We start from the raw sequence: 22593 nt of genomic DNA, 5'->3' as shown, positions 1-22593 counted from the left end.
GCATTTTATCTAGCAGTACAAGAAAGTGCCATTTCAATAAAAGTTATTTTAAATACTTTTATTTAAACGTAAGTTCCAGTACTGGGTGTCGAGAAAGGATATCTTGATTATTCTAGTTGAGAAAGGGGCATTAACAGTCCTTTACCTTCCTAATTTTGATCACCTTTTCAATTTGCATTGTATATATACAAGTATATATAAGTTTTTCAAATCCAAAGTAATTTTTTCGCGCAATGAAGGATGCTCCAGAATAATCTTTACTTAAGTGAAAGTTTTGGTGAACTCAATTTCGATGTTTAGTTTTTAAAACAACATTTTTATACTTTATTATTTTTAGCATTATCCGAGTTATAATCAAATTACTTTCTTATTATATATTATTTGATATCATTATCAACGAACATACCCTTTTGCGAAAGCGATTTTGTATTGGTGGTCTAGTTTTCGTAATAATTTACAGACTTTGGAAATTATATTGATTTTGTGAATCTTCATGAAGAACGTCACTGAAATTTTGGGCAATTCATAAAATGCATGACCTTTTTGGACCTTTCACTATCACGCACGCTCATGCACAGCTCTTTCAACAAAAATATTTGCAAAAAAGTTTATTGCTGTATTTGAAAACGCATTCGTTAATACAGGTTTTAGAATATTTGCATCCAATTCGTTGTGCAAAACGGACTTTTCTAATCAAATCTGAGGAAATGCTGTACATAATCGATGCTGAACACTTTAGAATAAAACACATTTATATATTTTTTCACTTTGTTTTTGGTTTGTTGTAATTTAAACAGTTTTCCAAAAAGTAAACAATTATATCAATCTTTGCTTTTCTCAATATGTGTAAGAAATATGGACAAGTTTCATTGCTAAATACATTGGCCAACTTAACAGCTTATCGTGTATATATGTAGTATATATTACTTACACACATACATATATGGTATATATACAACTCATGTTTTCCCATCGCTGTGCTTTCTTTACATTCAATTGACGTATCGCAACGCACCAAACTCGGGCGCTCAATATAATAGTAAACCTTTTATTTAGCAACTTTTTTTTACAAATAAATCTGTTTCGTTGCAGTTCAGTGTACAGATGTTTAAATGCAAAAATCTGCGTTCAATTAGGCTTTTTTGGGGCTTTACACACTTAATTTTCCTTTCTGTTTTAACTTTCATTAACTTTCTACATAGGCTATGTGTGGTTTTTATATAAAACTATATATTTATAACATATGTATGTATGTATGAATATCGCACATTTTAATAATTTTCGGTTTAATTGGATGTTTTAAAAAAACAACTAAATTTTTTATATAAAAAATTTATATTGAGTAACCTAAAGCGTTGCAAAATTATAAATAAAATGTTTCGTACTTAGTTATAGCAACGCCTTAAGCTTAAAGTTTGAAAGCTTACAACTAAACATGCTAAAAATATACTATATGCAGTTGCGAAGTTTGCATTAAACAATAGAAAAAAAAACACAATTGTTTAATGTTTACAATTTTGGCTCTTGTAATACTCTTTTAGAACAGAGAGAATGGGAGGGGAAATCAAAACCGTACGAGCTAAATGGAATTATTTTCCATTTACAAATTCTCATTTTCATCACACATGTTTTTGCTTCTTCTTTTTATAAACATATTAATATATGTTGTATTTATGTATGTATATGTATGGATAACTATTAACATAGCGCCTTGCATTGCATTGTACTAAAAATGTACTAAAAACCAACTAAAGTATTTGCGTTGTTCTACTATTTGGCAAACTAACAGCTAGTTTAGACAAATTCATGTACAATTCATGTATGTACATGCATTTAATTATATTAGTGCTTCAAAATTTGGTTGACAGTGCGTACTAAAATGTACTAAAACGTGCTAGAAACGTGCATTGGTGCTGTGCTAAAGTCGTAGGCACTCTCATATTATTTAGTTAACCTTAAAGTGTTTATGAGGTGTGTGTTTCTCTTTCAACTTACACTAAACAACATTTACATACAATTTTATGCATGCGCAAAGGAAATATACAAAGTGTGTGTATGTTTGTATGTGTGTGTGTTTGTGTGTGGGTGTGTGTGTGTGAAAGGAGGACGCGCAGTTTTACATCTAACCATAGTTAGATTCATTTGAACTAAGCTAGGAAAAGTTTTGTGGTGCATGCTGCACGGCGCTATAAACTACGCTAAAAAGTATTTATCGCGTGTATACACATTTCTATATAGTATTTATATGTATGTATACAATAAATATATCCCTTGGTATAGCACTGCTTGTTTTAGTTTTCTTCTTCCGGTTTTGTGTGTTCTGCGCTTATTTCGATTCGGGCGTATCGCTGTACACTTTCATGATGTCCTTGATGGCGGAGAGGGAGCCAAAGACCAGAGCGAAAATGCCACAGATTGTGATAATAACGTTCTTCCACAAAACCCACTTGTAGGCACCGAAACCAGTATCCATGCATACAATGAGTTCAATGATCACCTGTGAGAAGGAGAACAAATGTCGTTTAATAATGATTTTCACCTTTTGGAGTCTTTAAACTTACTGGAAAGATGAGTCCAAGTATGGAGAAACAAAAGGCACCAATAAGTCCCATAAAGGGTGCTATAGTAGGCACCGATACGGCTAGAACCACAGCGGCTGTAACGAGCACAGTGCTATTCAAAGAATTTAAAAGAAATTAAATTAGCAACAAATAAATTGTGTAAAGTTGTACATTTTTGGAATACCCTGTACCCTGCGTAATCTGATCTGAGGAAAGACATTTAATTAATAGAAGGAACTCCAATACTTGATCCGCAAAATGAGGCAAAAGTTGATAGTTAAGGCTCTTCTAACATTCATTTTTGAAGATTTGTTTTGTCTCGTCCATGCTTAAGAATTCCACAACTAAATGAACAAAATTTTGCCAACTTATTTTATGTGATGTTTTCGATCTCTAACACAAATTTATTCAAAAAATTAATTCCAGCCAAACATTATATGTTTGTATACCTTATACGTTGGCACTAAATTTTCTCAAGATTTTGGAGTGATTTTAGTCTTGTTCTTCTTTTTCTGCCTATAAGAACGTAGACTTGGAGAAGTTTCCTTTGGGTTCAGGGAAAACCAGTCTATTAAAAACATATTATTTTACTTACCGCAGAACATAGTTGACAACAGTGGGACGTTTGGTGCACCTGTCCTTAATGGCATCCCAGACAATTTCCAGGCATACGTAGAACTGCAGACCAAAGGTGCAGTAGACAGCCAAAGCGATCAATACCTTCACCGCCTGTGCGGGCCACTCGTGGACGGGCAAATTGAGCGTAATGCTCTCACCGGTCGCATCACCATAGCGCATATAGCCGAGGAAGCCCAACAGCATGTAGATGAGTGTCACACCCGACATACCCTGGCTGAGAACACCGCAAATGCCAAGGAAGTTCTTTGGCGTCTTCATGTTATTCTCCAACGGCATCACCACTCCAATGGCCTCCATGGCGAAGATGGTGATGGAGAAGAAGGCCGGCAGTGTGGACAAGTTGACATATTCGCGTTCCTGAATTGGCGGCAAATCCATGACCAGATAGTAAAACGTAATGCCCAGGCCAGAGCCCATGAATACGTTGGCGACCATTGAAACGGGCGCCAAATACTTCAGGTTCGGCACCCACGATATCAGGATCAGGGGTATAAGCAGTGCTATGATGAGTAAACGCAATGAGACCTCGTAGCCAAGCCAATGTTCCAGCACTTGCTCAAAATTCTTGGCCACAATCACAGTGTAGACGGAGCAGGTGCCGAAATAGGTCAGGAACAAGCCGAAGAGTATCGAGAATTTAGCAACGGGCGCAAAACCGCGGCACCATTTCGGGCCCTTCTGGAATGCAACCTCAGCGATTTCGGCAAAGCTCATCTTTGTGCGACGCGTTTTATAATACAGTTTGTGACCGCATTTGACCTGAAAACAAAGTATGGAATACAAATTAATATTGATAGAGATCTACTATATACTTATAAGTACATATCGAATTGCAGTTCACTACGCTGTAGAATGATAACCTTAAAGATATTCAAATTCATTTGAAATAATAACTTAAAGATAATTTCGAATTTGTCTTACAAAGTATTCAATTTTTTTGAATTGAGACATAGCTTATAATATTTTCAATTTTTTTAAGTTTCTTTGTTTCGCTTCCATTTATATTTTTGCCTAAAATTCTTATTTTAATTAGGCATCATTATTAATATATTATAAATTTAATATTAAATTTCTTTAAAAGGGTACTAAAAGTTTGTTTATAGATTTAATTCTATAAACAATAATATCTATTTCATTTCAAAAATATTAAACTTGTATTCAGAAAGTTAGTTTCATACAGAAAATGTAAACGGACTTCAAAATCTATTCTCTTTTTCTTAGAGACATAGCTTATAATAGTTCAAAGATAATTTCGAATTTGTCTTTCAAAGTATTCAATTTGTTTTAAGCTTCTTTGTTTCGCTTACATTTATATTTTTGCCTAAAATTCTTATTTTAACTGGGCATCATTATTAATGAAATGTGATGTGTTGAATTCAAAATTTAATATCAAATTTCTTTAAAAGGGTACTAAAAGTTTGTTTTTAGATTTAATTCTATAAACAATAATATCTATTTCATTTGAAAAATATTAAACTTGTATTCAGAAAGTTAGTCTCATACAGAAAATGTAAACGGACTTCAACATCTATACTCTTTTTCTTAAAAACATAGCTTTGAACTAAATAGGATTGATCTTCTTGGTGGTTTGTCGATTTCAAAAACTCCTTTCGCATTTTAGTAAGAAAAAGTTTAACTTACTATTTTTCGATTGATGGGTAGGGTTCTAAAAATACTACAAAAATAATAATATCTTTAAAAACTTCAGTATTATAATTTTTAAGGTACTGCTTCGTTCGTAAGAAGAAAAGAAAACTAAGCAGAAGCCTTTGGTTTTCTGATAAACTAGAGAGTTTCTCTAACACATATGGTTTCCGATAGAAGAAACGCCTTTCTTTTAATGTGTAAATAGGGTTGGATTGTTCATGCTACATGCATACTCGTATATACTTTGTGGAGTATTGAAAATTACTTGCTGTTTTTTACTTTCAAAGCAGTCAACTATTTTCTAAAACAGCGCTTTTATTTAATTTCGAAAAGCGTTTTGATGCTTCATAACCCCTTTATGGGCAGTGCGTGAATCGAACTGAACTATCACAACTCCGGTAAATATTTATGTAATCAATATAATTGAATTTCCACTCACCAGAACATAACTGCAGTGTGTGCAGATGAAAGCAGTGAAGATGGTCGCAAAAATGCCCATTATAATGCCCGAGTACATGAAAGCAATCGGCATTGAGAGTATGCCCGTGCCCAGTGAGGCCTTCAGCAAATGCGTCAAAGTTTCATTGTCGCTAATTGGAGAGAAAGAAGAGAAATCGATTAGTTTCGTATGGCACTCGATGTGGTTGAAATGTGTGTTCAAAACTTACGTAGTGGGATGTTCATTTTCGCGCATCGCAAACGGATCAAAGTCATTGGCAGCCAAGGCCTGCTCAGCATCCGACTTGCGTGGTTGTATCTTGTATCTGAAAAAAGTAAAAAAAAAAAATGTATCAAAAATCGAGTAATAATTGTTCAAGTTCTGAATGCAACCTCATCTCAACAGTTACGGGTTCTAAATCACACATTTCGCTGTCTGCTACTCTTTTTAAATGTGCTTCGAAAATGTTGCCGCCACAAATGTTGTTTGCCAACTAAAATCGCCAGCCTGATGCCACATTTTCTTATATGCGTTTCGAGTGAAATTCTCATAAGCGGAATTGCTGCATCTGCAATTATAGTCGTTAACTGACCGCCGGCTGTCCGCCGCGCATGCCGTCTCATAATACTACACTTGTAATTCAAAGTGCCAGTGCGCGGCGCACCAAAACTGCTGTCGAGGTGCATTCTATCAGATACACGACTAAGATCGGCTGTACATATGTACATATGTACATATGTAGGTACTTGTATGTACTCGTACCGGCTGCCGAATTTGGAAAACGATGGTAGTCGTTTGCAGACAAATCGCTTTGGCCAATTGATTGAATTGTTTTCTGCTTTCTGTTGCGACTCAAGAAATGAGACTGACTTGAATGATCGTTCCTATTGCATCAGAAAAAGCATAAGCTATACGGGGAGCTTATGCAGCAAAAAATAAATGGATTGCAGTGCGGATGTGGCATACTTTTAGGTGGAACCTAGTCACAATATCAATATTAATTCATAGCATTACTCGTACTACCTAAATTTAAAGAAGCTCAATAAATATTACAGATCGATCACATAAGCAACGCAATATTGGAAGCGAGCAAAAATTATATTTCTGTATTAAGCATAAGTCTGTATAAGCCAGCCTCCTAAATGAGTCGGAAAATCCTTGGTGGTGTGTCTTCACAGCGATCGGAATATAAATTTAAAAACAACTGACCCACAAACTAGCATCTACATACATGTATTAATGTTTTGGTAACCCTCTCACGTATGTACATCATTTGTTGTATATATATTTCCATGTTCCATGATTCTATTCAGCAGTACGAGAGGGAATACTTATAAGTAATTTCACGAATACACCCGATATCATTACGATTCTGTGTTAAAAAGTGGTTTTAGTTAAGCCGCCCAGTCGAGTCAGTGAATAGAGCTTTGTTTCTCTGAAGAAATGTTTGTGGCAATCACGAAGGAGATGGATGGAGAAATTATTCCAATTTTCATTTTCTTCTTCATTTTTTATGGAAGTTTGAAGCGGACTTGCCGAGAGAGCGATAGCTTCTACTAGAAAACAAATGCGTTTCTTGCTTAGTTATAGAAGTTCGATCTGCGCCGAACAAATATGCGAATTTTCGTTCACTAAATTCTTTGAATTGAGTTTAGAAGAAAAAGTAATTATTAGATAGTTAAATAATTGACCAAAATAACGCTAATGTGGTAATCAGTGTAAGCTACAGACAGTGATGGAAAAGGTGTACCTTTCTTATGAAAATGACTTCTGAAGTGAGTTACAAAGATGTTTGTTGTAATTCGAGTGTTTGTATGTATACTTGTACATATACATAGATATTTTACTGATTTTACATTGAAGGCAGATGAAAATCGCTACATAAAATTCTACTAATATAGATATGTGCAAATTTGTTGCCTAACCCTTACTTAACGCCTTACAATTGGTAGCTCGGAGATGTAGATTTTTGAGAAAGGTGAGATAAATCAAGTGAAAAAAATCATTTTTGAAAATGATGTATTAATTGATGTATATCGAAAATTGCTTATGAAGTAGATTTGGAGCGAGCGGGCACATGTGGAATGAAGATTTGTCTTCAAGAAACATTCGCAATTCGTGATGCTCACAATTTGTACATTCTTATACAACATCTTTATTATTTGCAATTGTTTTTTGATTGTGCTTTTCTTGATTTGTGTATATGTAGTATGTATGTATACTTGTATATTGTATTGAATATCAAAGTACAGTGCATAATCGATTCTCCACCTTAACACTGGGTTATCTGTAGCAGCTAATCGAGCATTATGGCCAGACACTCATTTCAAGTTTAAGCATTCTATCTATCTATATATAGTATAGGCTCAATTTGAAAAATTTAGTTCGTTGTCACTCATGGCATTAGTGGCAGGGCAGCACAATGAGCTGACATCTAGCTCAGTTATCAGTAAACAAATTTCCGTCCTAGCGCTTTGACAAAAGTGGCAAGTCATTTAGAATTATTATTAGCTGCTATACAATTTCAAATGTTATTTTTCAACTCAATTTTCAAAAAGTCAACAGTCTGCATTGCTACCTCATTTACAATAAATGTTTACACATTTTTACTTGCTATAGCGTCAATATACAGAAAAATATTTGCATTTAAATAACATTGCTATTCGGAGCGGTAGCAGCAGAAGCGGCGCATCCTAATCACAAATGCGCATCAGAACAGCCGCAAATATTACGTATACGTGTGCCTTATGCCGTGTAGGTTGAAGGCCGGTTGCGCTTTTCAAAATATTTCAAAGAGAGAACCTTTGTGTAGGTTGTTACAAATAGAAAAGATGCCCCTTTCCCACCAGCACTAGGGCATATAAATATTTGTGCATTTGAAGTATGCGCACATGTCTAAACTATTATTGAGTGTAAACAAAGCCACCAACTAATTATATATTTGATCAACATCTCAGTGAATACATTGTTTGTCAAGTTTGTTTGTCTTATTGTATGAACTTGTTACTTGTATACTGGTAAGCTATTATATCTTTCAAACTTTGTGTGCAGACTCTTTACAACTATATTCATAAGTAAATAGAGTTAGAGCTTATAATAAAATTCACTTTTACTAAATAGCTGCTATTGATATGATCGATTCTAAAGTGTTTGAAAAGTGTTTGAGGCTTCGAAAAAATATTCCTCAATTCATTTGAATGGTTCAGAAGCATTGCTGCTACTACTTACTTGTATTGAAAGGAAAGGAGAATCGAAGAATTAAATTGTAAGAGAATATATATAGACTGGAGACAGGAGAATAATAAGAATTATATGAGGACCACTGAGAAACCATTGTACTCTTTGTATTACAATAAACAAGTTGAATTGATAAAGGAAGTCAAGAGAAATTACATTTTTTAATACAACTTCATCTCAAAATTATTATAAAACGGTAGTAACAAATAAAGCTGCGAAATGATTAGATACATAGTGTATTGTCAGGTCGTATCTTCTATTTTGAAATATACATGTAATTCGATAGAAAATGTTTTCATTTATTTTGCTGCGTCGTAGTTTCGCTAGTCTAGTAAGTCTGCCATAATTATACAGTGCCCATGATTATTACAAGGTTATAAAGTTGTTTGTTTATTTATTTATATATTATCAAAATGTGCACGTAAAAATTACTTGGTATTTTGCCTGGAAACTAAGCCTGCCATTCAAGTCTTTCCTGTAAAATATAGCTGTGTATATAAATCGTCTGGCTCAGCATTGTGATCCCATTTGGCCTCATGATAATGAGTATGACGTTTATAGCTCTTTTTGTTGCATTTCAAAAAATAAAAAACCACCTACTCATACAATTTAAAAATTGTGAGCAATTCTCTCTGAACTTTAAATCTCTGCCCATGGATGACATAAGCTAGGGCTGTGTCTGACAAAACTTGTGTCATGCCCAGCCAGATAGATAATCGAGTCAATTGTCGTTGGCGGCATCGCTGGCTAATTTGAGTTTAACTCTAGCATTTAATTGGCAAACATGCGAAATATTATGGTATCGTGTTGCTTAATTTATTTTAATATAAGTCTGCATTTAATTGCGCGCCCCGTACTCACTTTTTGCCTCCATCGCCAGGCAAGAATTGTTCCATTTCCTGTGGCGCATGCTTAGCGCCGCTGTCCTATATAAGGAATAATAGTATTAGTATTTGACCGAGTTTATCAATATTTCACATTATATGCTTACCACTATGTTGACCATTTTGTAAGTATCAAGTCAAACGTCCGATAATTGAAGTGAAAAAAGGCCCAGAAACCTGCAAATAAAGGCAAATTAAAATTGTTGCGTTAGTTTTGTAATTATTGAAGAAAAAATGAAACAAAAGTGCTTTTAGTGCTCAGAAATAAACAATAAGTGCGAAATCGCAACATAACTGCCAAATTTGCTCAAAATTGTGATTATAAAAAGTATATAAAGAAAACTAATTTACGTATAATTTTCTTTTGTTAAATAGTTAAGCGTTCTTCATATTTAAAGCGTGTTTTGTAGTGCTTTAAAAATAAACATAACCATTGCATGTGCGATTTCAATAAATCGAAAAGCTTCTGTATTTCATAAAAATGTTAATCCAAATACTCACATATGATTTGCCATTGCAATGTTTTTAAGAGAAAGACAACAGATTAAAAGAACACGCTCAGAATTAGTTTTATTCAATATATTAAAGTTGTGTTTTAAAAATGTTGTGAAAGTTTAAAGATACACAAGAATCGCTAAGTGGGCTTTTGTTGTTAGAGGGGCTTGGCTTTAAAAGACCTTTGTTTAGAACTTGACTGTAGTTTATAAATTCGACATTTAAGCTTACTCTTGAACAGTAAGAAGAGTATATTAGGTCGGTGCAAAGCAAGAAAGAATTCTCTCTTACCACATAAAGTATAAATAAATAGCATTTTCTCCTTTTATCTGTCTAGATAAGCGCCTAAATTTTGAAAACGACTGAGCTTCTTTTTTTTTGGTACGTAGACTCTCCTAATCTTCAGGCAACACAAGTTTATTTATTTACTTTCTATCTTTTCCCCTTCTTTGGTTTTGTCTTTTCACTCCACTATTCCAAAAGTTCACAAAATAAAGTTTTCATACGTAAATAAACTTTGTCAATTCTAAGAAAAATTATTACCGAAATATTTCCGGTTTCGTTCTTCGTTTTCTTTTGCCATGCTGATAACAACCCATATAGCACAGATTCAAACATTTTTATTGGCAAGTTTTAGCACTTTTTTTTCGATTTCTTCGAAGAAAAGTAACACATTCTTCCTTTAAGTCCTTCACATTGAAACTCTGCTTCCTGTGTGCAAAAAACGAATCACTTTTATTTCGCAACAAGTAGTTGATATTAAGGGAAATTTTTTTGTGAATTCCTCTGGGTACCTATGTTCATTCTCGTATAGTGAAAATTTAACAAAATGAGTTTTGATTGAATCAACAGACAGTTTGATTGATCTTGATTCTTGGTTTAGACTCCATGCCCTGATAGCTGATTGTCACAAGTTTTCAAGCTTTGCTTTGAAGTTCTGAGCATTTGGTTTCGACGTCTAATTTTTTTGTACGCCTCTCTTTCGATTCAATTTTATTTAATTTATTGAAATAAATGCTGTAGCAGATTTGAGATTTTTCGATTGTTCAATTAGTACGTGAATTATGTTTAATTTCAATTTATTTTCAGTCGTCGTGTCGCTGACAAATTGAAAGAGAATGCTGCGAATAGTGAGTCCAACAATTCCAAACTTTTGAAATGAGTTTTATTTTTTGGGCCCTCAGGCACGCATACTCAATGGACAGAGGAAAAAATATCGCGCTATCAACGACCTTTGAAGTATTTGGATGAACTTTTGACAATTGAAAGCATTATACATGTACATCTGTGTTTTTATTTCGACATAGTCATGCTCGCTGGGCATAATGCTTTACCTCGTGACGTCATTGCTATATATACAAGTACTCCCATGTATTTAAGGTGCTAATTTATACAATTTCCAAGTCAATGTCAATGTGTTATATTATTATTGATTTTTGTTTGTGTACGCTACAATTTTGTCACGAGAGCTGGCGAGGCTACAAGTAAAAAGCTGTCACATGTATCGTCGTTGTGGGCGTGTGAGTATTAACGTGGCTCATTTCTTTTTCGCACTGACGCATTTGCAAACCGGTTCTTTGTTTTGGCTAAAAATAGATAACAATTTAATTTTTAAATAAGTGAAAATTAAATGCAAAGATGATGTGCCCAGCAAGAGGCAACCAACGAGGCCAGCCCGAGGGTTAAATTGCGCAGAAAGTGTCAAGAGAAATGAAATATTTGATACCAAGTCTGGCCCATTTACATTCATTTTCAGCTCCAAGACGCTTGCGTAGTCAATTTTGTGTGTTCTTAATTAATTGTTGAGCGGCGACAGCTTTATTTTGGCCAGTTTTCGCTTACTTGTGCACATTCTATAGACAAGGTTCATTCAACTTTAATGCCAAAAGCTTTGTTAAAAATTGTATAACAATGTATCAAGTGGCAAAACTTATAGCTTAAGGCAATGTAAGAACCGAGCAGTTGGTTACCGGCAATTTTATTGTATTCATTATTAACTTGCAGTGTGGTGGAGCTCGTAAAGGTGCGGAATATCTGAGAAGTTTATTGTAGAAATAGCTCCCGATTTAGAGCTTCGACCTGGTATAAACTGAAGTCAGATGATGAGGAAACAAGCTTGAGTTGATGGAAATTAAGACCGACATCTCAACGTTTTGAAAAATCTTCCAGAAATTTCTAAAAGTAAGATAGTGTAACTAGCCAATCTTCAGAGCCAATAAAACTCGCTTCGAAATATATTTTTTTTATAATCCATCCGCCACAATGTTATTACAGATTTAAAAAATGAAGATTAAACTAGAGACGATTATGAATAAAATATGATTTCCTACAACCCCATAGCAACGGTAAAAAAGTATAACGTTTTGGCAATTTTCGATCGACTTTATTCATTATGGGGAATATCTAAAACTTTACCCATGACTACTAGTATATGTACTTTAATTTTAAGTCAACCACACGCTTACATTTTCATGTCATCTGGATTTTAATCTTATCTCAACTTATTAGAGAACAATCAAGTGAAATAGAAACCCTTAGCGAGAGCTAAGGAGTGGTCTTTGCAAGAATATTACGATCTTCAGTCTTTTCATCTCAATCTCTTTAAATCAGTTAATCTCAATCTCCTTAATAGGTTAATCTCAATCTTCAGATTTAGTACAATAAAGCCCTACTTTAGAAAATAATCACATTTTATTTAATAAAGATAGCTTTAATATCAATTACTTGAAATCCCTACCCTGTAGTTTCAAGTTTATATTAACAGACCATAAATGCAGTAAGTTGTTAAGCTGGCACTCGTTAAGTCCTAAATGCAAAAAATACCAACGTCATACTCATAAAATCACGCATGCTCTGCTATCAAGATAAGATAAGAATTGTGAGAGGGACGCTCTTACAAAGTATGTATAGTATGTATAAGGTTTTATCAAATCGTGTCGCCCATATTCGTAAAAACATGCATGAATGAATGAAATGAGTTGTGCGAGTTGACAGAAACAGCCTAGTTAGAGCCTATACTATATGGTATTTTTGGCAAAATAATAAAAACGAAAGAACCTTCACCCACTGACGCTGCACCGCAGAAAAGTCTATACATATTGGCACAGTTTTGTTTTTGGCAGTCCCTGTTATATAGCACCGGTTGATGTTCTAGATACTATATAAAGTATTTTTTTGTGTAGTTATTTTTATGCGCAAGTTCTGTAGTTTCCCAATTTGCCGCCGGCCCTTATGGTATACATTGTCAGAGTACCGGTTATAGCTGGTAATGAAAAGTTGCGCCAAAAAAGAACACAAACATTTTTTAGATAAATGAACAGATAATTGAACGGCTGATAATAGTTCGGAAAGTATAGGAGGAACCTCGTTGTGGTTTATTGCGTGTGTGACAAGGCTGAAAAAAGTACCGAGAAATAAACTATCGGTTAAGAAATCTTCGAATTATATTGCATCACCGGCAGTTGTATCTTTGAAATTTGTACGTTTCACCATCTAGATTCTTTAATTGCTGCCTTGAACCGCACAAAATATTCTTGGCATCTGTTGCTGTGCGTGAGTTTAGACATTTTTCAGCTGTGTGTACCGAAAGCGTTAGAACAATATTAATATTTGTTGGTGGGAGCTTGCACCGTAAGAATTGTTTTATTTATTTAATTTGATTTCTAGAAATATTTTACTTTAAGATTAAATTAAATCGTGACTTTGGCGTTATTTATGAGAGAATTCTTTAGTGGAAAAAGTTCTTTCAAATCAAAATCCGATCTAGATATATAGCAACATCACAAAACAACTTTCTGTAAGTTTAAGGAGCTAAATTGACGTGAGTTTTCAAAAATAATAAGCCATCGTTGAGGTCACACTATTTTGGATCCTGCCTCAATCACAAACATCTGACAATTATTCAACGCAATACCTTAATAATAGGCAAACCTATTTTCCAACTGGTAGCTCATCCACCATTCCTTTTAGTCCGTCTAAAGGTTTTTTAAAGCATCATATCTAATTGATAAATTATAGTTTATAAATTTTACGTTCATCTATTAAATTCGCTTTTTGCCAATCCCTATGCTCGATAATATTCTTTAGCGTTAAGTTTTTTCTTTCAAAATATGACCTCCTTAACATGTTGCCATTTTTTTTTCAAAACAATAGTGTTTAATAGATCTTTGTACAGTGAGTCAGGTTTCTGTTTTTGTTATTTGTTAGACAAATATTGCTCACAATACTATGTTTAAATAGCTTGTCAACCGACCGACCCACTATCCCAAAAAGAAATACCTACATACATAATTATGTAGATATAGGTACCATTCATTAATTTGTCACAACAGCGCAACCTTGAAAAACGAAAAATGTTTGACAATAAAATACGTAGAGAAGATTCTGCAGAAATAAACGGAAAATAAATAGAAAAAGTATAAACTATATGTATTTATGCCGGCAAAAGAGAAAATCTATACATTGTATTTAAACTGGTGCGCCATTTCCACATCATACCCATTAGGGAGACCGGCAGGCAAGGCAACCAGACAGGCGCTCTTGAGTCACGGCTTCCATATCCAAACACGTTCCTGGTCGTGCCGTTTATGTATAAACAAAAACTAACAGGCGGTTGTTTGGTTTGATTTCTTTTTACACCCAGCACATCACGATGCAAATGTGACGTCATACATGTCTGGCAAATATACATAAACACCTACACATACCTATGCATAAACATATCTACACATGTACTATACAAGTATTCTCATTCATACAGAAGTGGTGAGCCGATTCGTATTCAGCGCAGCATCCTTCAGACCGCCTCGTTATCGAGCGCATGCTCTGCCGACGTCAGCGAGAGAGTTCGAATAAACAATTGCAGCAACAACAACAACAACAACAGCAGCAACAACAACAACACCAACGCGAACAAGCCACCCAATGGCGCCCAATCCCAACAAGTCGTTTGCGGCACCACGTGTTTTGCGAAATTAACTTTGGCTCGTGCAAAAAATGTAGTTTGTGAAATACACTGAAAATAAATTCGTAATTTAAGAAAAGACTCCACAATTAAAAAAAGCCTCTCATTAGCGTGACAGTTCGCTGAAATTAGTAAGCCTTTATATTTCCAGACCCGTCAATAGGTGGTGGGAAAACCCTACGAACTGGGGCCCCCTAAAATCTGGATATTAAAACATATCACATATTTTATGTGAATTGAAAGTCTCTTTCCCGAAATTGGATATGAAATATGTATTACATAGAAACATACTAGGACCAATTGGTTTTAGGTTCATAATTTTTCCAAGATACTTATAAATTGCGCTTCAAGAGCAATGTTTTGAACATTGTCGGCTTCTGGTTGCTTTTTGCCTAATTTTCTTTTAAATTCGCAATCTCCAAAGCTTTACGAAATAGTATTTACAGTATGTATGCAGTATATACATAGTTCTAAGTAAGATATTGACTAAATCCCGCTGTATATATATGTATATATATATGAGTATAACAATTGAAAAATAATTAGGAACTATATTACAATTCCTATTAACATAAGAATACTATTTAAATAACAAATATTTTTCAAATTTTGAGTGAAAAATCGTTCCTTTTGATTTGCAGTGCAGTTAATTAACATTTTAATAGCTTTTTATATTTGCATTTCTTTTTTTTTTCCACTTTTAGTTGCTCTTTTTGGAAAAACCTCAAAGGCACACACGTGGGTAAATTTTTTGTTATCAACAATTTGGTACTTTTATATACATACATAAATATATTATAAAAATGTGTGTAATTTAGCAACCTTACCCAACAATGTTAAATGTTTTATCAACCACAACCACTATTAACTTTTCTTATCAAAGCATTTCCCCCATTTTACACAAACATGAAAACAAATCATATTACAATACAAGCATTTCAGAAGTATTTTGTATCGTCATAAAAATTCTTTGAATAGCACTATTTATATTTGTAGAAATGGGGAGTATTTATAATTAGACTCATGGTGAGCATAAGGCAGGCCAAAATTTCATCATCCAAGTTCTAGGAATTCATGTCGTTGGATAAAACTATAGGGGTATCCGTTTGCTGAGTCAGCTTCGAAAAGAAAAGAAAACGCTGCCGTCATAACATACAAGTATTGGAAACATCCAAAACCTTCGTTTGGGTTAGATTTCAGACCATGACATGATTGTATATGTTATTGAACATATCACATTTCCAATGTCGCTAAGAAAAAGTGCTGATAATAAAAACAGGAAATGTAGCAGACACTCTTATGTATTTATAAAAGAAATCAGATAGAAAAAGCAATACAGTAGCAAAGAGATATCACTGAAAAATTTTAATTTGAGGCTGCAGGAAACTAAAAACATAGCTCTCACGCAATTGTAGAAATGCTTATCAGTCCATCTTAAAAAATGCAATTATTTTAAAAACGTATAAAAAAGTGTTTCATTCGAAATAATCAAAAATTACATTAGAATTATATTATCTGTTTACCGGATTTTTTTATGAGAACAGAAAATAGCTGCAGCGGAGCTTTAAAATATTTAAATGTGGACCAAGTTTATAAAATATAATAGATTATTTTTTTGATTTCTAGTGTATCTTTTGAATGATTTTGACACTTCAGTTCAAGTTGATTTGTAAATGATTTCTAATCACAAATGAATGACGTATGTATATAAGTCGTATATTTGTTTAAAGTCCATTCTAAATAATAATTATTAATGTTGAAGCAGCTGTTTTTATAGACAGTTCAAATTTGCGTAAGTGCCCCGCAATGATCTCGTATTAGACAGTATAAATTTCTTAGTATTATTGACGTCAGCTAAGTATTACAAAAATAGGCGGAATTTGCTTCACACTGCTATCACGCTACTGCTACAAATAATGCAACTTTATAAGTAGTAAGCTTCTTACTATGGGACCTTTAGGGTACGCGTCCAACGCCTATCATTATCATTTTCGAATGGCACGTGCTGGGCTTTCAGAGCGCTTTTATAACATTGCCTACTATACATGTACTTTGCGTGTTTGTTGTATACAAAGGCAATACACGAAATGACAGACAATTTTCCTCTAATTATAATTGCTAGACAACAGGAACAAAAGAAGCAACGAAAAAGGTAAACAAATTATGTGTTGTATAAGTTAAGGCGCCGTAGCATTAGCTGATAAGAACTGCATAGTACATTAGTTGCCTAATGGTGGGAAAGGAATACAAGGTCAAAAAGTTAGGGAATAACAAAATATTAATAAAATGAAATGTTAAATAACGTAAAAGTGTCAACTAATCAGTAACAGCTTAAAATGCCAAAAAAAAAAATTAGTGAGAGCTCTAAAAATTAAACTAAATTAGAATATTTGACAAAAAATTAAACATTTTCAATTATTAACTGATATTGGCTCTGGGGAGACCAGGTACGGATTTAAATTTGTTTTTATTTAAAGGGACCTCTATCGGAACCAAGTCCCCAAATCCTATGTATAGTACGATAGACATCCCGAAAAAAACAACCGTTCATTTGCCTTGATTCCTTTTCAATCTTTCATTCATTTGCTTCTGCATATATAAAGTTAAGTACCACTTTATATAGAAACGCATCCAAATCGTTCAGAACAAAAACAAACTAATATGATGCTTCTTTCATTTATTTACTGATTCTCTTCCTTAGTTGCGTTGAAGTGCGCGTCCATAGACAATGAGTGGAATGTTTTTAAAATAGGTTTTTAGTACTTATACGAGTATATATATGTACATATGTGGAAGATTATCAGGTCACTTCAAGTCCAATGTCATGGTTGAACTTGTGCTGATAATGAAAGAAATGAGCACTACAGTAATGCTTGACTAACGGAAATTTAATGCCATTGGTCATAGCAATTGCCACAAACAAATACACACCAACACATACAAGTATATGGGACGTTAGTCAATAACTAACTTGGTGTACGGCCACAAATTAGCGAACAAGCAACCAAAGCATATGAAGACAAACCATAGGAAAAGAACTGTTGTATACTAGAACGATATGTCCAAAGTGCACGCCTTAAGCCGCTCGTCTGTGACTGTTGTGGGGTTAGTGGATGTTTGTTGTTGTTTCCTTTTACCATTTCTTTATGTTAATTATGCACAACAACAACAAAAATCAATAACCAAAGCGTCGACATTGACAAAATGTGGTGAGAATTGTGGGCCAGGAGAAGTGAGAAGAGTAATAGTTTAGCACACCTAAAATGGAAAATGTCAGTCAAATGGACTCTATTTATTTATTGCCTGAGAGCTTTGCCATTCGATGGCCATTCATTTTGTTATGCTCACAGAAGAGCGTAATTGAAAATATTTCCAAGGAATACAACAAATGATAAGAGTTGGTGCGAGTTTTATGTTTAATATACATACATATGTTAATTAACGTTTCTAAAATTAGACTCCACCAATTTGGTGAATATACTACAAGTTTACAGCTGAACTGGAATTAATTTTTCGAAAGTGTATATGAGCGTCGATTTGTGGATTATTTGGCTTTTCTTGTAGTTGCATGCAATGTCCTTGATGCCTGTTATCCAACGAGCAACCCACCATTAGATGATGACTCAGCCTTTATTGTGTGGGCAGGAGTTTGTGTTTCTGTTTTTGTTTTTATTCGTATTTGATGTGCCAATTGCAGCATTGACGCACATTCCGCGTTGGTAGTCGATGTCGTGGGTGTGCCAATACAACAATAACAACGCCAATTTGGCTGCATTGTTGGTCGGTCTTAAACTTTCCCTTGGAAGACCAAAGAAGTCCAAAAACAGTGCTTAATTAAAGTCAAATTACGTATCAGAAATTGACAAGGCACTGGAAGGCAGGCACAACAACAACCAAATAGAAAAGTCAAGAAAAACGTGGCATATTAACAAGTCTAATCAAAGCGTGAGCCATTGAACTATTGAACAACAACAAACAGCAAAGCCAACAACACATACCAAAACAAAGCTCATGATTTTGTTTTTGTCGTAACTAATTGTTGGACGGTTTCGAAAGCGTGCACGCATTTTGCAAGAAAATTTTTATTCATGACTTCCGATGAAAATTGTTAATGCCTTATATAAGCAAACAAATTGGTAGTGCAAAAGTCAAAGAAAACTGAAAATTGTGAAAAGGTTACAAGTTGCTGTTATTTTACAGGGCAAGACTCAAAGAAGCCGCTGTTACTCAACAGAGTGTAAATAATAAAGCAGCAGCAACAGCCACAACAACATCTGTAGTGGCAACAACATTTGCGTACTAGGAAATGCATATAACGGTAGCTGCGCTGCCGGGCGGCAGGTAGGTGAGCAGAGCCCAGGAGGAAGACGAAGACAAGCCGATGCAGTCGGCGTCGCTGCCGCTGCTGCTGCTGTTGCTGTTACACGTGTAAAACACATAACATCTGCGAAGGTTGCTGGTCTGTTATGGTAAAATGTCTTGACATTTGTGCGGCTTTAAGGGTTTAAAAATATAATTTTGCCCATTGTTTTTTATTTCTCTTTTAAGCAATATAATTGACACTAAGCCTTTGTTATTGTACTGCTGCTGTTGCTCATGTCGCTGCCAAAGAGTTGGCAGTTTGAGTGCACTTGGACTTGTACTCGCTTACAACAAATTGTTGCGCCAAATTCGGAAAAGCAGATACCACCTGTCCTGATATACATATGCATATATTCATATATGTAGAATGTATGTATATACATACATAAGTACAGAATCAATTTTTGTGAGGCACGCTCGTGTAATTTGTAATTTTCAAATATTCATCGTTAATTAGACAATTTTCAGATTTGTTTTTATACCCTGTACCCGTAGGGTAAAAAGGGTATATTAGGTTTGTGCAAAGTATGTAACATACAGAAGGAAGCATCTCCGACCCCATAAAGTATATATATTCTTGATCAGCATGACGAGAGAAATCGATCTAGACATGTCCGTCCGTCTGTCCGTCTGTCCGTCTGTCCGTCCGTCTGGATGAACGCAAGGATCTCGGAAACTATAAAAGCTGGAATAACCAAAGTTGGCATCCAGATTCTCCTAGGTCCGAGTAAGGACGAGTTTATTTTATTTTTTGGAATTTTCCCCCCCTTCCCCCGCTACAGAATTTCGTCAATAGCGTCCACATTTAAAATGCTACCTCAACCAAACTTTGCGCACATAATTTATATATAATTGTCTATTGTTGTTCAAAATTTTATCCAATTCGGTCAATTCTGAGAAAAGTTATTAGCGAAACAAATTCTCTACAGTACAACCCCCACAAACTGCAGCAACAAGTTCGCTCTTCTTCTTCCTCTTTTTGCTGCTGCTATGGGCGCATATAACTCAGTGACGCAAGTTAACCTGGGTACAGGGTATTACACTGTCGGGCTTGCTCGACTGTAGCGTTCTCTCTTGTTTCATTTCATTTCGATTTTATTTTCCTTCACATCCATCATCATGCAACAGTCGAATACATAACATGCGTACCCCAGAGTCGCTCCCATGCAATCGTTTCTATTTTGAGGCAGCCAAAATGTGCCATGTGCTTGACATTTTGCCTTCATTTTTTTTCTGTTCTGTTCTTATGCTATGTGTATAGAATTTCTCGCTTACTTCTGTTCACTTGTGTTTGTGATTATCTGTTTGTTGTATTGCTGACACAAATTTACACAAAATGTTATTTTTAATTGCTTTGCGTAGTAGCACTTTTTGGATTTTGCGCGTTCGGTTTTTTTTATACTTTTTTATGTTCAGTAATTCTCTTGTATGTAAAAACACCGCACACTGCACACGTTCTAAATATGCCAAACGAGTAGAAAAAAGGTAGCACTGCTGGCCACCAACGCACAAGGTTTCAAAACAAAATTATGCCGAACCGCGCGGCATGAGAACTTTCAGCAACTGAAACTGTCAACGTTGAATCGCGCGCCTTAAATACAAAAGTCACTATGTGCAGAGAGAGAAGTGCACAGAAAGAGCGCGCGCGCCAAATTTAAAGAGCGGTGCTTGAAAGTAACGGCTGAATCGATAGCACATGTTCTAAGGCGGCTGAAAGCAAAACAGAACGAACGCGACAGCCCGACTCTTGTTTGCCCTGACCCGCTTCCTTATCCACAAGAGTTAACAGAAAGTAATTTCTTTGTACCAATCGTTCTAATGCCACCTATGTATATGATATAGTGCAGCTATTTTAATGTGATTTCAGATTATGCTAAGACTTAATGGAAAATACAAGGTGACAATTAATAATGATAAACTTGTTGGAACATATTGTATAGCGATGCGTATATGAACGGACATCACATTTACATGGCGTTTAGATGTTTTAGCATACTCTTTCACCCAACCGGTGCAGGGTATGAAAATACATGAAGTTCTGTGCGCAGAAGCAGCGAACAATCTCAAACCGCCAATTGAGTGATGAACAAGCAAAAACTCGTAAGGCAAGAGAGCGAGAGCGAGAGAGAGAGGGGCAGTGAGAGAGTGCACCTCATATTCAAATTCAAGTTACTTCACAAACAACGTTGTGGACGCTGCTTAATTCACCACTGGGTATGCAGCACTCTCGCACTCACAATAATCAAGACAAAGGACAACTCACAAGGTGTGCGAAGGATATGTATATTGCTGAATAGCATCTCTAACTACTCTACTCTAACCTTAAAAAAAGAGAATAAAACTTTAAAAGGGCAAGGGCCGGTTTTGGCTGACGAAATACTGCCTCGTGGCGTCATCAGCGATTTGCCGGCCGCGCTGCAGATTCTTATGTACGATGTATGTATGTATAACTTTCTAAGTATCTGAAACGGAAACATGAAACTCTAAATTAGAAGCCAGAATCGACGAACGACATACGACACGCGACAATATCGCGTAACATCCTTCAAACGTTGCGCTATGATAAGATATTGCCAACATTGCATCAGATAAAAAGTGCTACTCAACATTGTATTCTATTCTATTTTTTTTAATAGGCTAAAATATATACATTTCATTGATTAAATATTTTGAAAACTCATCCACTTAACTAAAAACAAGCACGGAGATATTTTATTTTATTTTTTAAAATACATAATACATTTGGTTTCTAGGTTTTATTGAAGTCATCATGAATTGCATTTTTAACGACTGATTTCAATTCCAAGTTGAAAACACATCTACGTCACTAATTTTTTTTAATTTGCACCACAATATATGTACATATCACAACTACTATACATATTACTCATTATGATGAAATTCTCATAGATAATAATAAATTATCCAAAATGTTTTCTACGATGAATCCACAATACACTTTACAACAAAAATGGCCACCCGTCTTGGTCGTCAGATAGACAGCAAAAACGTGAACTATGACTTCAGCTTAGTGATATTATTGAGGATCACGTAGAGCCCAATAAAGACTGATTTTCGAATAAGTTAAATGAAAATCTTTTACTGAAGTACAACTAGAATAAGCGTTGATAAGTATGAAACATTGACCAACAATGTAGAGTAAAAAAAATAATGAATATAACGGTGTACAAAGCAGAATCTTTATTGCAAGTCACAATCAATTAAAGGTGACATGCGAACGAGCTATTTGGCAAATCACTATTTATCGGCATAATGACATAGCTGTGGAAGTGTCGTATGAATACGAAATTAGTAGTATTTCAACTATAAAGTGTTAGTTCGTGGAACTCCCACATAGAGAATGTA

The 22593-nt window shown here is 34.8% G+C and overlaps 1 protein-coding gene across 2 annotated transcripts; it reads right to left on the bottom strand.

Annotated features, from left to right (window-relative positions):
• Positions 1 to 756: 756 nt before the first annotated feature.
• LOC115632547 (proton-coupled amino acid transporter-like protein pathetic) lies at positions 757 to 20764 on the bottom strand. Of its 2 annotated transcripts, XM_030529762.1 has the most exons (8): positions 20503 to 20764; positions 9515 to 9584; positions 9385 to 9449; positions 5516 to 5611; positions 5287 to 5437; positions 3157 to 3959; positions 2562 to 2673; positions 757 to 2497 (listed from the first exon to the last, which is right to left on the bottom strand). In XM_030529762.1, exons 2-8 carry the CDS (start codon positions 9527 to 9529, stop codon positions 2327 to 2329), a joined length of 1413 nt encoding a protein of 470 aa, XP_030385622.1. In that variant the 5' UTR covers positions 9530 to 9584; positions 20503 to 20764; the 3' UTR covers positions 757 to 2326. The 2 variants fall into 2 exon arrangements, with proteins under 2 accessions (XP_030385622.1, XP_030385623.1); XM_030529763.1 differs by lacking the exons at positions 9385 to 9449; positions 9515 to 9584; positions 20503 to 20764 and adding an exon at positions 5679 to 5733.
• Between the last annotated feature and the right edge of the window lie 1829 nt (positions 20765 to 22593).

This window comes from Scaptodrosophila lebanonensis, unplaced genomic scaffold (assembly GCF_003285725.1).
Source record: "Scaptodrosophila lebanonensis strain 11010-0011.00,11010-0021.00 unplaced genomic scaffold, SlebRS2 tig00001415-arrow-pilon, whole genome shotgun sequence".
Taxonomy (NCBI): domain Eukaryota; kingdom Metazoa; phylum Arthropoda; class Insecta; order Diptera; family Drosophilidae; genus Scaptodrosophila; species Scaptodrosophila lebanonensis.
This window is presented reverse-complemented; position numbering and strand designations above follow the sequence as displayed.